Source organism: Phycodurus eques, chromosome 2, assembly GCF_024500275.1.
Source record: "Phycodurus eques isolate BA_2022a chromosome 2, UOR_Pequ_1.1, whole genome shotgun sequence".
In the NCBI taxonomy this organism is placed as follows: domain Eukaryota; kingdom Metazoa; phylum Chordata; class Actinopteri; order Syngnathiformes; family Syngnathidae; genus Phycodurus; species Phycodurus eques.
Genome location: NC_084526.1, coordinates 33623975 through 33637620, shown reverse-complemented (window position 1 = coordinate 33637620; position 13646 = coordinate 33623975). Strand labels below are relative to the sequence as shown.

The 13646-nt window shown below is 41.5% G+C and overlaps 1 protein-coding gene across 2 annotated transcripts in view; it reads left to right on the top strand.

Annotated features, from left to right (window-relative positions):
- itga11a (integrin, alpha 11a) overlaps positions 1-13646 on the top strand; it is a 71429-nt gene that overhangs the window by 26348 nt on the left and 31435 nt on the right. For both annotated transcript variants that reach the window (XM_061670402.1, XM_061670403.1), the window contains 7 exons: positions 371-536; positions 874-944; positions 2470-2614; positions 3419-3567; positions 4840-4983; positions 7268-7471; positions 12996-13126. In XM_061670402.1, the coding sequence (XP_061526386.1) occupies positions 371-536; positions 874-944; positions 2470-2614; positions 3419-3567; positions 4840-4983; positions 7268-7471; positions 12996-13126 (1010 nt within the window). The remainder of the gene's footprint in view (positions 1-370; positions 537-873; positions 945-2469; positions 2615-3418; positions 3568-4839; positions 4984-7267; positions 7472-12995; positions 13127-13646) is intronic.

Here is a 13646-nt window from a genome sequence, read left to right as displayed (position 1 = left end):
GTTAACAGTAATGACCTCATCGGTTCATATAGGACTCTCATGTTAACTGTGGAGCCAAAAACAATCAACCCCAAACTCTGCTGAGTGGAAGTGCAATTAAAGGTGTAAATGATGTTGTCCAGACCCCATAATACTGTGGTTTATACTTCTACTACTTCTTGCTAATCACATACTATATTACATCCACGCTATCTTTGAGCTAATGTTAAAAAACAAACTAGAATTTGTGAGCGCAAAATCATTATAAGATAAGTCTCTGAGACTTTCTCAAGGTTAAATAAATGGTGATATGCCTAATAGCATCGCATATTACATGAATAGAAGAGTAATTCTTTATGCACCTTGCTGAAAATTGCTTGTCTCTTCACAGGTTCTTGGCTACTACAACCGGAGAGGAATTAACCCTGAGGCATTCCTCAATGAGATCAAATACATTGCCAGTGACCCAGATGACAAACACTTTTTTAATGTGACAGATGAGTCAGCACTGAAAGACATTGTGGATGCACTTGGCGAACGCATCTTCAGTTTAGAAGGTTTGCTTGATAATCCGTGTTTTACTCAAACTTAAAAAAATGTGTGGAAGTAGTGGGGGTTGTTCAATATAATTACACTGTCATAGTCAGGCCAGTGGATGTTTTGCTGCTATGCCTCTAAAACAACAACTGAGCGGTTTCTCCTATTTTGGTAGAGTCAAATAACACATTATTGTCAGTCTCAATTGACATTTAGCCAGAGTATGTATTTTACACATTATATACTAAAGATCAGATATTCAAAATGCAACTCCAGTGTCATTGCTCTCCATGACTATGGTGTAGAAAATTAACTCTCTGTGCTTCTAAGGCCTTGAAGACTTATTTGTTTACACAGGAACCAGTAAAAATGGAACAGCGTTTGGCCTCCAGATGTCTCAAGCTGGATTCTCTGCTCACAATGTTGAGGTGAGTCGCACTTATCCTACCACATTGTCTCATACCATCTGACATCGTATGGAGAAATACACAGTCTCAATTTTTACTACATAGCAACGCCTCCTCATAAGCCACCATTTATCACTTTTCACTTCCCCTCAGAGGTGCCAGAGGGACCCAAAGGTCTAGGTGATCTTGATTTAGGGGCCCCTGGCAGAAAATACAGATTTTGTTCCCCACTTCAGCCATATAGGAATGGGAAATAAAACACTGCTTCTCTTATTACCTGGAGTTGAGACACATTTAGTGAGTTTTTCTGTAGTATGGGTTGTTATTCATTTTTGCTTTGCAATCTCTATCTGGGTGACACAGCAGAAGGGGGCGAGGGAGGCTTTTTTTTTTTTTTTTGTCCTGTTCGGCTGTTAGGTCAAGCAGAAAGGAGGATCTGTATCCCTTTTATCCCGGAACAGTTTTACTGTGTCACAGTGGACTTTTTAAGCTGCCACTGTGGTTTCTTAGTTTTTTAATTGATATTTATTGAGAATCAAAGTCGATCAGAAGAATGTTTCTTGAGGGGAGTGAGAAAAGAAGGCAACAAAAGACAAAGCACTAACTGTAATCAAGATGAGGAAAGTAAATCATTATATACTACCTAGAACAATGACACATTAAATATGAGTGTTTTATGGGGCAGTAGCGCTACACCCTGTGAGGGAAGGAGGCATATCTCACATCTCGGACACGATACCAACTGTATGAATGTTAACTCAATGGCTTAATGTTTTGTCTTTTCGGTTTGTCAAGAGACAAATCCATTTATCCCACTTCAACTGAAAATAGCAAAGAATTTGCAGATGGGTGACAGAAATGGTTGGAAATTCTGTCCACAAGGCCAGATTCCATAGATGCTCTACAGCAGTCAACCTGAGAGTTGAAAGTAGGATAACATATTGGAAGGAATGTTGGGTTTTAAAAAGGAAGAATGTCCTGAAGGCCCAGATGGTTTTTGGAGACTGCAAGCTGCTTATGTCAGATAGTACCCAGACATTTTATACATCAGCATTTATAGTTTATCCAGCTGTTTAGCACGCTTAACCTTAGAGAAAAAAAACATTGTCCGCTTATACGCAAAATATATTCCATAAACATCAGGATTACAGGATTATTAAGGTTGAATAAAATGGTAAAATGGTAAGGTGGAGTCTTCACATACCCTATCGTGGAAAAATCTAAACCAAAAGTAATCAAAATTATTTTCAACACTAGAAGTCAAGAAAGATGAAAAAAACTGAAAGATGAAAAAGACTGTAATGTATAATTGGAATCTGAATATTAGAGATATAGAACACAAATCCCGAACAAAGCTCAGGCTTATTTGGTCCAATCAAAATCAGACGAATTGATACAAAATGAAATGGTTTTAGCTGTATTACTACAGTTCTCTTTCCACACTAGACACAAATTATACCTATTAAGGGAAGAGAGTGCAGTCAATTTCTCTGTAAAGTTGTTGCAGTCTGTTTTGACAATGATCTGAAATGTCTACCACCTCTAGGATGGAACTTTGGTTGGAGCTGTTGGGGCTTATGATTGGAACGGGGCAGTGTTAAAAGAAACACGGCAAGGGAAGGTAGTCCCTCCAAAAGCTTCCTACACTCAAGAGTTTCCAGAGGAGCTCAAAAACCATGGAGCCTACTTGGGTGAGTATCCCCCCACATTTATGAATTAACATATCCAGCAGTTTATTAAATTTTTTAAAAGTATGTACTGAAAGGATCTCTGCCATTGACAAAAAATAATTGAACTTGATGTATTCAGTCATATGTTTGTCTTTGTAGTTACTCCAAGTTAAGTTCGACAGCTTTTGTTTGTCTATATCATCTACATATATACGAGGGTAATTTACTATGAATTTCCACAACAATCTTAATTTTCAACAGCAAATAAAATCATGTTTGTTTCAAAATTCTGTAGAGGCCAATTCAGTTTGAGTTTTTACAGATAGACTAGACGAAGTGCTCCTTTTTTGGAGGTATTCAGGGTTGTCTTCGTTACAGACCCCAGTGCCCCACCGCTCAGTCTTTTCCATCCCCTCCAGCACCATCTATCTCCTCCACCACAAAAGCTGTGTTTTTACCATCAGTGGTTTGTTTGACTAAGCTTATCCAGCAGGCTGCCAGCTAAAGCAGTTTGAGTCGTAATATGAGGTGGAAGTAAAATTCTAGACAAGGGGTATTATGGAGATGGAAAAGTACATATTGATCAAGTGGAATTTTCAGTGGGAATATACAGAAAATACTGGGAAAAGCAGAGTATTTGTTGAGTTACAGCTCTGCACATTGCAGTATTGAGGTTCCAATGAACTTCGTAATAATTTCACTCTGAAAGCAAATATACTGTATTTACTGTATATAATTGTGTAAAATGTATGTAATGTAATGTAAGTGTGGAAGGTATTGAACTTTCAAATGTTGTCTTATAATAGATTTATTTTTCCTGATTAGGTTATACAGTGACATCAGTGGTATCAGCCAAAAATGGCCGTCTACTTGTTGCCGGAGCGCCACGCTTTAACCATACTGGAAAAGTGATCATTTTCACTTTGAAGAGCCCTGGCAACCTCACCATCCTCCATTCCCTTAAAGGCCAGCAGGTACTAACGTAAAGTACTTGGTGTTTTTACACATAATTGTGTAATATGAATAAACCTAAATGTTCTACTCTACCCAGCATACTACAGAAATTGCTTCAAAAGTTATACTCTGGTTAATGTTGCTCTCACTTTGGTACTTGTCTGCAATCTGTCTTATTTGTGGAGTAAGTCAAGCAAAAGTAAAATTGAGTTGAAAATTATTTTTTTATGTGTGAATTAATTTAAAAATAAATAAATCTCCAAATCACATTTTTTATTAACCTAAATACAAAGATGTGTATTGCAACTCTGTCAATGGATGTGATTAAAGTCAGAGAATCTCACCCAGTGTAAGAGTGCCAAGAGATCAAGTTATCAAGGAAGTTACGATTCAAATTATGTTTCTTTCTGGGCAACCTCCCAGCTGACTGTAAGCCAAAAAGCTACTATATGTTAATTTGTATAGTCATCAGAATGTGTAAAACAACTGAAGATTGAATGACAATTTTTTTTCAACATGCTGTATTCCTATTGGAAAATATCATATCAGCGCAATTTCCATCCATCCTCTATGAGCCTGTTCTAGTCACGGAGTGTATAAAATATATTCCAGCTGAGATTGGATCAGATCTAACCAGATCAGATAATATAACAATTTGATATTTAGAAAATATGAGGGTGTTTAATGTCTAAAACGCTTAATATTGTTCAACTTCATGTTAATTGTGCAGTTGATTTGTGGAAAGCTAATTACAACAGTAAATTCAAAACAATGTCAGTCTCAGTGACTTTTTAAAGAGGATGTGGCAAGCCCTTCTTGACCACTACTGTACACTCACCCCTTGAAACTGGCCTGTAGCTGTGAGCTTGAATCTTTCCTATAGCAGTTTACATTTTAGCTCGGTAGCCACAGCTCATCACAAACAGCAGATATTTTTGGATGGAACCTTTTTAATTCCTCATCGATTCTGAAATATTTATTTTTATTATTTTAGTTTTTATTGGCAGATGTTTTTAATCTACAATCAGATTGATGGTGTTCCATGAATTGACTGATCCAGAAAATCTTCCACAGTCGGAACATTAACAAATATGTCAGAACAGTTAAATTGACAAAACACAAACCCACATTTACTTGGAATATTGAGAACATAGAGCCAATTTAGATAATCAGAAAATAAGTAGACAAAAGTAAATAGGCAGACTATTAGTTTGAAATATAAATATACATCAGAAAAAGATTGATACCTTATACATATACAAATATTACGTTCAAACGTATTATACTTTCAGATTGGTTCCTATTATGGCAGTGAGATTGCACCGTTGGATATTGATGGAGATGGTGTAACTGATAACCTTTTGGTGGCAGCACCTATGTTCTTCAGTGGCGGCATGGAGAAGGGAAAAGTATACATCTACAGAGTGACAGAGCTGGTAGGTGAAACTCTTCAGCCTTAAAGAAATACAAAGGCAGTCCACATACTGTATTGGCATTAATATAGTCCGGGCCGAGTAAATCGTTTTAGTAAAGTTAGTCAACACCTGTTCAAACTCCATACATCCACAGTAATTACACAATACACCTCAGCAAAGGTGCCCAGTAACACACAAAGAAACAGATTGTTGCATTCCAGCTCTGCAGTTAACTGCAGGCAGACGTTTTCTCCATGACTTTGACCAGATCAAATGCGGGGATCAAAAAGGAAAAACTTTACTATGCCAGTGTAGCGACTTCAATTGATGTGTAGAATGAACTCAACAGGAAAGCATTCTGTTCCTTCTAAAGCTGTTCCTGACTAATCATGGCAGGCGTGAACTTTCTGTCATTGAAGGACATTTCCTGGGGTTCCAGGTCTGTCTTGCTCATTAGAAAAATATATGGAAAGGGGCACTTTATGGTATGGACTAACCACATGTAACAGAACGGACTGCACACAAACAGAGGAATCTAAATGTATGCCCATTTGCTAGCCAATAACGCGTTAGTTGTGTGGTAAGAGATAATGCCAAAACAATGGCCAGTCACCTGTTTAGTTATGTTGTTTAACATGTTGGAAGCATTGCAGTATTAAATGTTTTTCGTCATTCATATGCATATCAACTAAATGATGAATGACATGTGACTTTTACCCAGTGTCCCTGTGAGGTTGAAGTCATTCATCAGGAGGAATTGGCAGCCATTCCAAAACTGAAATTAATTTAAATCTGGGACCTGGTCAAAATAAAATTTTATCCAGTGTCTAAACACTTGTATTACTTACATTTTTAATTGACTTTTAACATCCTGGATTAAATTATATTCTTAGACACTGGTCTCAACCACCTCAGATCATACCTTTCACACTCACTCTGCATCCTCATCAGGTAGCTGAGAAGGAAAACCTGCCCTCCTAAATCAACTACGTTCACAGTTATCCAACTGAAAAAAATGGTCATCTCATGTTTCGTCTGCTCTAAATTTTATTATGAACTGAAAAGCCAAGTAGAGCAATGATATGCATGACTACTTGTAGTTGCATTTTTTTCCTTTCAGTCAGAATGCTTTTTTTTGAAACATTTTCCAGTCAGTTAATTACTTCCATAAACTTGGATATTTTACCATCTGACCTCGGACTGTTTTTTATTCCACCATGGATTTAACAGCTCCTTTGTTAAATCAGCAAATTTTATCTATATTTTTCAAAACTCAATTTTTGACTGTTTAACTCTTCAGCTTCCCCCTTTCCATCATGATACGGTCACCAAAGAGCCAAGACTAAATAACTGGCTTCTGCCAATGGTTAAAGTTGTTTACACATCTTGTTCCGGAAACGAGCAAGCAGTGAAGGAGAACCTTGGCAGATATTGTCTTTTTAGGCATTTCGTCATTTAAAGTCCCTTGGTGCCTACAAGTAATTCACCATCCTCGTTACGATCAGTAGCTGTAATTCATCAACAGCAACTCAACAATTCGAGTCAACAATGACATGTAAACCACAGACGCTGACATAAGTGGTTTTCAAAGTGCAATGAGACTTTTTCCATGTGTCTAATTTCCTGTTGTTCTGTTTTGATGTTTTACGAGATGTGGACAGAAATGTGCTGATAGGCAAAAAGTATATGATCTATGAACAAAAATACGATAACATTTATACCATCACAAACTTCAGTTTTTGTTTTAATGACACTGGGATAAAATTCCTTGTTTTCTACTCCTTGCTTGTTAGCAGTTGTTAGAAATCATCACGTTTAACATCAAACAGATGTTTGGTACATAAAAGAGTAGATGACCTATATATTTTTATTTATTTATTTTTAATTTAGATGAAAGCTAGGGTAACTCCATTGCTACTTTTCCTGTATAAATTACATAAAGAATATGGAAGTAAAGATGGCTTTGGAATGGTCATGAACATGTAAAAGGAATGGATCGAGGTCAGATGAATACCAACATCAATGTACGCTTTAATGACGGAAAACTAGATTTGAGACTATACATTATTCCTACAATGAGGGCATATGCTTTCAGTCTATGTACGTACATGTAGCAATTAAATGTCGTGCTGTCTCACAAAGCCTGAAACATACAAACTAAACTAAAATGAACTTCCCGCTTTTCACCATTTCCTGTTTATAGCCAGTAGCCACTAATGCTTGAATTTGTTACTGTCATTTTCTTATTGACCTGAAAATATACCCAAAGACCGAAAAAATGTCTTTCATTTTTCAAATCTTTCAGAATCGTTTTATTTTTGAGGGTGCATTAGAGATCCATAACGGTGGCCAGAATGCCCGCTTTGGCTCGTCCCTTGCACCTGTTCCAGATTTAAATGGGGATGGCTTCAATGACCTGGTTGTCGGAGCGTCATTGGAAGATGATCACAAAGGGGCTATCTATGTTTTCTTCAGTCAGCAGAACAGAATACTGCGCAAATACAAACAGGTAGGTTGTAATGTGAACTGTACATAATAATCTGGTGTGTTTAATGTGGGTGATGTATAATTTTAATACTGTGTTAATTTTAGCAAACCCCAAATATATATTTTTTTCATTTTGAGTGACTTTGGGCAATAAGCGAGGTACACTATGGACTGGTTGCCTGTCAACACCAATATGAGTCCCCCTTGCAAGCATGGGGAGAACACAACAACTGCTCAAAGACAGATCCGAGCCGAGATCCAAATCCAGAACCTATGGCTGTGAGGCAGACGTTCTAGGCACAAGAAAACACAAACTAGTTAAAAATAAATAAATAATACGGTTACATTAATGGCCAGCATAATACACACACACACACACCTACACACACACACACACACACACACACACACACATGTCCTGTTTGAATGATTTATGTACGGTACTTCAAAGATTTTCTAAGAACTGAAAGATCACAATCACACAATGTGAGAGTATTTCAGAATTTGAAAAGTTTAGTGACAGTTCAAAAGAAGATCCCAAGTGCAGAATGGAAAAGTGGAGGCAAGAGTTCAGACATCAAAAACAGACTGAGGTCAAACATCCAAGACAAACTAACAGTAGACTAACCTTGTAAAGAAGCTGGAATTCATACCTATATGTAAAGCTGTCATCAAAGCCATCTAGCCAGGTACTAAAAATTATAAACAATAATGCCAAAGCAGCCATTTTATCAGAAAACATCCAACCACGAACAAAAAAATATTTAAAGAATGTTTTCACTTTTCTCCCAGTCGACGTGGGAAAGAGTCTGTGGCTGCTTATCAAATTAAGTGTGTTGTTTACTGTGACAGCACATGCCTTTTTAAAAAAATATATTATTCACATTAGCTTACGGCACGGTGGACGACTGGTTAGAGCGTCAGCCTCACAGTTCTGAGGACCCGGGTTCAATCCCCGGCCCCGCCTGTGTGGAGTTTGCATGTTCTCCCCGTGCCTGTGTGGGTTTTCTCCGGGCACTCCGGTTTCCTCCCACATCCCAAAAACATGCATGAATTGGAGACTCTAAATTGCCCGTAGGCATGACTGTGAGTGCGAATGGTTGTTTGTTCCTATGTGCCCTGCGATTGGCTGGCAACCAGTTCAGTTTGTACCCCGCCTCCTGCCCGATGACAGCTGGGATAGGCTCCAGCACGCCCGCGACCCTAGTGAGGAGAAGCGGCTCAGAAAATGGATGGATGGATGGACATTAGCTTACTGTAAACGTATAGCTAATGCATTTGACAGACATTTTGTCTGTTCAATCAACTTCAGTTACCTGGACCTAACTTTTTCTGTCGGCTTTTTCCTAATTAATTCATGTTTTGGGGAAGAAAATACCACAATATTCAGAATAATAATGAGTGGCCTGGCATTAATTTAAGATATTTGACTGAACAGGTATAGGGTGCGAGTTACACTGTCAAGTTACTCATTGAGGTGTGTGGCAGCCTGGCAGGTGTAATTGATGGGAAGGTATCTGCATAAAAGGCAACAGGTCAATAAATACCAGGTCTTCTGTTACGACTCTGATGTTGCCAACCCTGTGTGTAAGGGGTTAAAGAGGTTTGCACAAATCACAAGAGCATTGAATCAAACATAACTCCCAAAGAAAAAGTAAACAAATTTAACCCTAATCAAATGAAGTCCAACACAAAATGCCATTCCAGATGGGATTGTGACAGTAGAAGTATTATTTGCAATTTTTTTTTAGTACCGTGGTTCTGTCTGAAAAACCCACAATGCTCATTGAAATTTCTTGAAAGTGACGCTTAGTGGATTTTGCCAAAATGCATACTGACAAGCCACAAAGCTTCTGGGATCTCATTTGGACAAATGATACAAAACTGGAGGATTTGGGAAACTAACATTAGCTCTATGTTTACAGACAAAAATAATGGAAGAATGCAAAGAAAATAGCACTATCTATTGTATAACACTGAGGAGACTTGGCTATATTCTCAAGCTGCTTTGCTGCGTCTTGCACAGGGTGTCATGAACGGAACAGAGGATAGGACCCAAAAATGCACGACTTCAAAACAAATGGACAGTTTCAAAAAGAGAGCTTAAATATATGGGCAGAGGTCGGCAAACAGGCAGGCAATCCAAAAAAGGCAACAGTATCCAAAAACGTGAGGCAAAAAGGCGAGGTCGATAATCGGAAAAGGGTCTAGTCTTACTGTGAGTCTTTGATGTGTACACAAGGAATGCTAGAACGCAACGACAAGGTACAACGAACTGGCGACGAGAAAGAGCCACGAGGTTAAATGCAAGGGGTAATTAGGGTGAACGAGGCACAGGTGGTGAAGATGCTCTCAGGAGCAAGTGTGTATGAAACGGGGAAGACAAAAACTGGAACACACACCCATGACAGTACCCCCCCTAAACGGCCGGCACCAGAAACCGGAAACGGGTCCGACTTACTGCCGGACATGCGGACCAAACTCTGACTCTGGTCGTACAGGGACCGAACAGCCCGTATCAGGGGGCTCGGTACCCCATACTCCCGAAGCACCCCCCACAGGACCCCGCGAGGGACACGGTCGAACGCCTTCTCCAAGTCCACAAAACACATGTAGACTGGTTGGGTGAACTCCCATGCACCCTCAAGGACCCTGCCAAGGGTGTAGAGCTGGTCCACTGTTCCACGGCCAGGACAAAAACCATGCTGCTCCTCCTGAATCTGAGATTCAACTTCCCGACGGACCCTCTTCTCCAGCACCCCTGAATAGACCTTACCAGGGAGGCTGAGGAATGTGATCCCCTGTAGTTGGAACACACCCTCCGGTCCCCTTTCTTAAAAAGGGGGACCACCACCCCAGTCTGCCAATCCAGAGGCACTGTCCCCGATGTCCACGCGATGTTGCAGAGGTGTGTCAACCAGGACAGCCCTACAACATCCAGAGCCTTGAGGAACTCCGGGCGAATCTCATCCACCCCCGGGGCCTTGCCACCAAGGAGCTTTTTAACCACCTCGGTGACCTCAACCCCAGAGATAGGAGAGCCTGCCTAAGAGAACCCAGACTCTGCTCCCTCATGGGAAGGTGTGTCGGTGGAATTGAGGAGGTCTTCGAAGTATTCTCCCCACCGGCTCACAACGTCCCGAGGTGAGGTCAGCAGCGCCCCATCCCCACTATCCACAGTGTTGATGGTGCACTGCTTCCCCCTCCTGAGACGCCGGGTGGTGGACCAGAATTTCCTTGAAGCCGTCCGGAAGTCTTTCTCCATTGCCTCACTGAACTCCTCCCATGCTCGAGTTATTGCTTCAGTGACCACCAAAGCTGCATTCCGCTTGGCCACCCGGTACCCATCAGCTGACTCAGGAGTCCCACAGGCCAAAAAGGCCCAATAGGACTCCTTCTTCAGCTTGACGGCATCCATCACCGTTGGTATCCACCAACGGGTTCGGGGATTGACGCCACTACAGGCACCAACCACCTTACGGCCACAGCTCCGGTCAGCCGCCTCAGCAATGGAGGCGCGGAACATGGTCCACTCGGACTCGATGTCCTCCGCTTCCTCCGGAACATGAGCAAAGTTCTGTCGGAGGGGGGAGTTGAAACTCCTTCTGATAGGGGATTCCGCCAGACGTTCCCAGCAGACCCTCACAATACGTTTGAGCCTGCCACGTCGGACCTGCATCTTCCCCCACCATTGGAGCCAACTCACCCCCAGGTGGTGATCAGTTGACAGCTCGGCCACTCTCTTCAGCCGAGTGTCCAAGACAAGTCCGATGACACGACCACAAAGTCGATCATCGAACTGCGACCTACGGTGTCCTGGTGCCAAGTGCATGTGTGGACACCCTTATACTTGAACATGGTGTTCGTTATGGACAATCCGTGATGAGCACAGAAGTCCAATAACAGAACACCGCTCGGGTTCTGATTGGAGGGGGGGGGGGGGGGGGGCGTTCCTCCCAATCACGCCCTTCCAGGTCTCACTGTCATTGCCCACATGAGCATTGAAATCCTCCAGCAGAACGATGGAGTCCCCAGCGGGAGCGCTCTCAAGAACCCCCTCCCAGGACTCCAAAAAGGGTGGGTACTCTGAACTGCTGTTTGGTGCATAGGCACAAACAACAGTCAGGATCCGTCCCCCAAACTGAAGGCGGAGGGAGGCTACCCTCTTGTCCACTGGGGTGAACACCAACGTACAGGCGCCGAGCCGGGGAGCAATAAGTATACCCACACCTGCTCGGCGCCTCTCACCGTGGGCAACTCCAGAGTAGAAGAGAGTCCAACCCCTCTCAAGAGGACTGGTACCAGAGCCCAAGCTGTGTGTGGAGGCGAGTCCGACTATATCTAGTTGGAAATTCTCAACCTCACACACCAACTCATGCTCCTTCCCTGCCAGAGAGATGACATTCCACGTCCCGAGAGCCAGCTTCTGTAGCCGGGGATCGGATCGCCAAGGTCCCCGCCTTCGGCCACCACCCAGCTCGCACTGCACCCGACCCCTATGGCCTCTCCCACAGGTGGTGAGCCCATGGGAAGGGGGACCCACGTTACCCTTTCGGGCTGTGCCCGGCCGGGCCCCATGGGGCCACCAGGCGCTCGCCTTTGAGCCCCACCTCCAGGCCTGGCTCCAGAGGGTGACCCGCGTCCGGGCAAGGGAAACCTGAGTCCATTTTTTGTCATAAGGGGTGTTTGAGCCGTGCTTTGTCTGGTCCCTCTCCAAGGACCTGTTTGCCATGGGTGACCCTGCCAGGGGCATAAAGCCCCAGACAACTTAGCTCCTAGGATCATTGGGACACACAAACCCTCCACCACGATAAGGTGACGGCTCAAGGAGGGGTATTTATTTAAAATTTATTGAAACAAATAATGCATGTTCTTAATTACATGGGGAAATGAAAGTAAGGATAAGAAGATATAAGAAGATGCTTTCTTAGCTCCCTCCTGAACAGTCAAGTGACTGGCCATCGAGAAAAGAAGAAATAAGACAATAAGGAATGCCGATTTGTGTTGTCTGTTTCACAAAATGTTTTCTGAATGACTTCTGTGATACTAAAAATTCTATAAGCGATTTCCAATGCCTAGTTAATTTTCACCCAGCCTGCATATTTACTGTAGTGCATGAATCTAAATCCAAATCAAGATCCGAAACACGTAGTCTCGAAAAGGCACAAATAAAACTTGGGACAGCTGGACCCGTTTTATCAAACGGAGGGGCAAAATAGTTGACTTGTGACAGTTGACTGTGCACGGGTCTCATTGAGAGCCACAAAATGTATTTTATTGCTGTGAGTGCCCACAAAAGCTTCTGCAATTGAAGTTTGTAGATTAATTTAAGGGTACGAATCACTTTTTTTTCAAATAATTATGTTGGACCACAATTCAAAAGTAATGTCTTGTTTTTCAATTTTCAGTATATTATTCAAAATATTACGTTCGTCAGTTTTAAATCGGGGTACCAACAATGTTCACAATGTGTGTATCTGAGGAAAACAATGCAGAACACGATGTTCTTCCTATTGCATGTTTTTTTTGTTGCTCTTTCTCCTTAGAGAATAGCGGCAGCAGACTTGGCACCTGGCCTGCAGTACTTCGGCCGCAGTATCCACGGAATGATGGATATGAACAACGATGGTTTAGTGGACCTGGCAGTGGGATCCCTTGGTGCGGCTGTTCTCCTCTGGTTAGTGTTTCATCTACATGCAGTGATTAAAAAAAAAGTTTAAAATAGATATTGACTTGACATTTTTTTGACTAGTTAATACTTCTTTTGAAACAGACATCATCGAGAAGGCAACAAATTGCTGCAACATTGTCTCTTTCTGAATTAATAGAGTCTTGATGCCATGGACACTTACTGTTCGTAATCCTGATTATCATTCTTTTTTGGCTTCACAAACAAATATTAACTTTATCATTGAAATGATAAATTCACTGATGGTTCAATTAACTATAAGCGTACCCTTCTTGCGTTAGCGTGCTTAAGCCATAATGCAGTTCGAGATTTGAAAGCGATACCATTTAATAAAATCTAATGCTTAGCAGCTTTAACAATAAATGAAATGCCTCTTCTGAAAGTCCTAGATCAAGATTTACAAATGTGTTTTTTCTGTTTTACACGATGATCTTTTGGAGTCATCGGATTGAGGTAACTAAAAATTTTTTATAAATATCTTATTAGCCTTGTTTTAACCATTTATAAC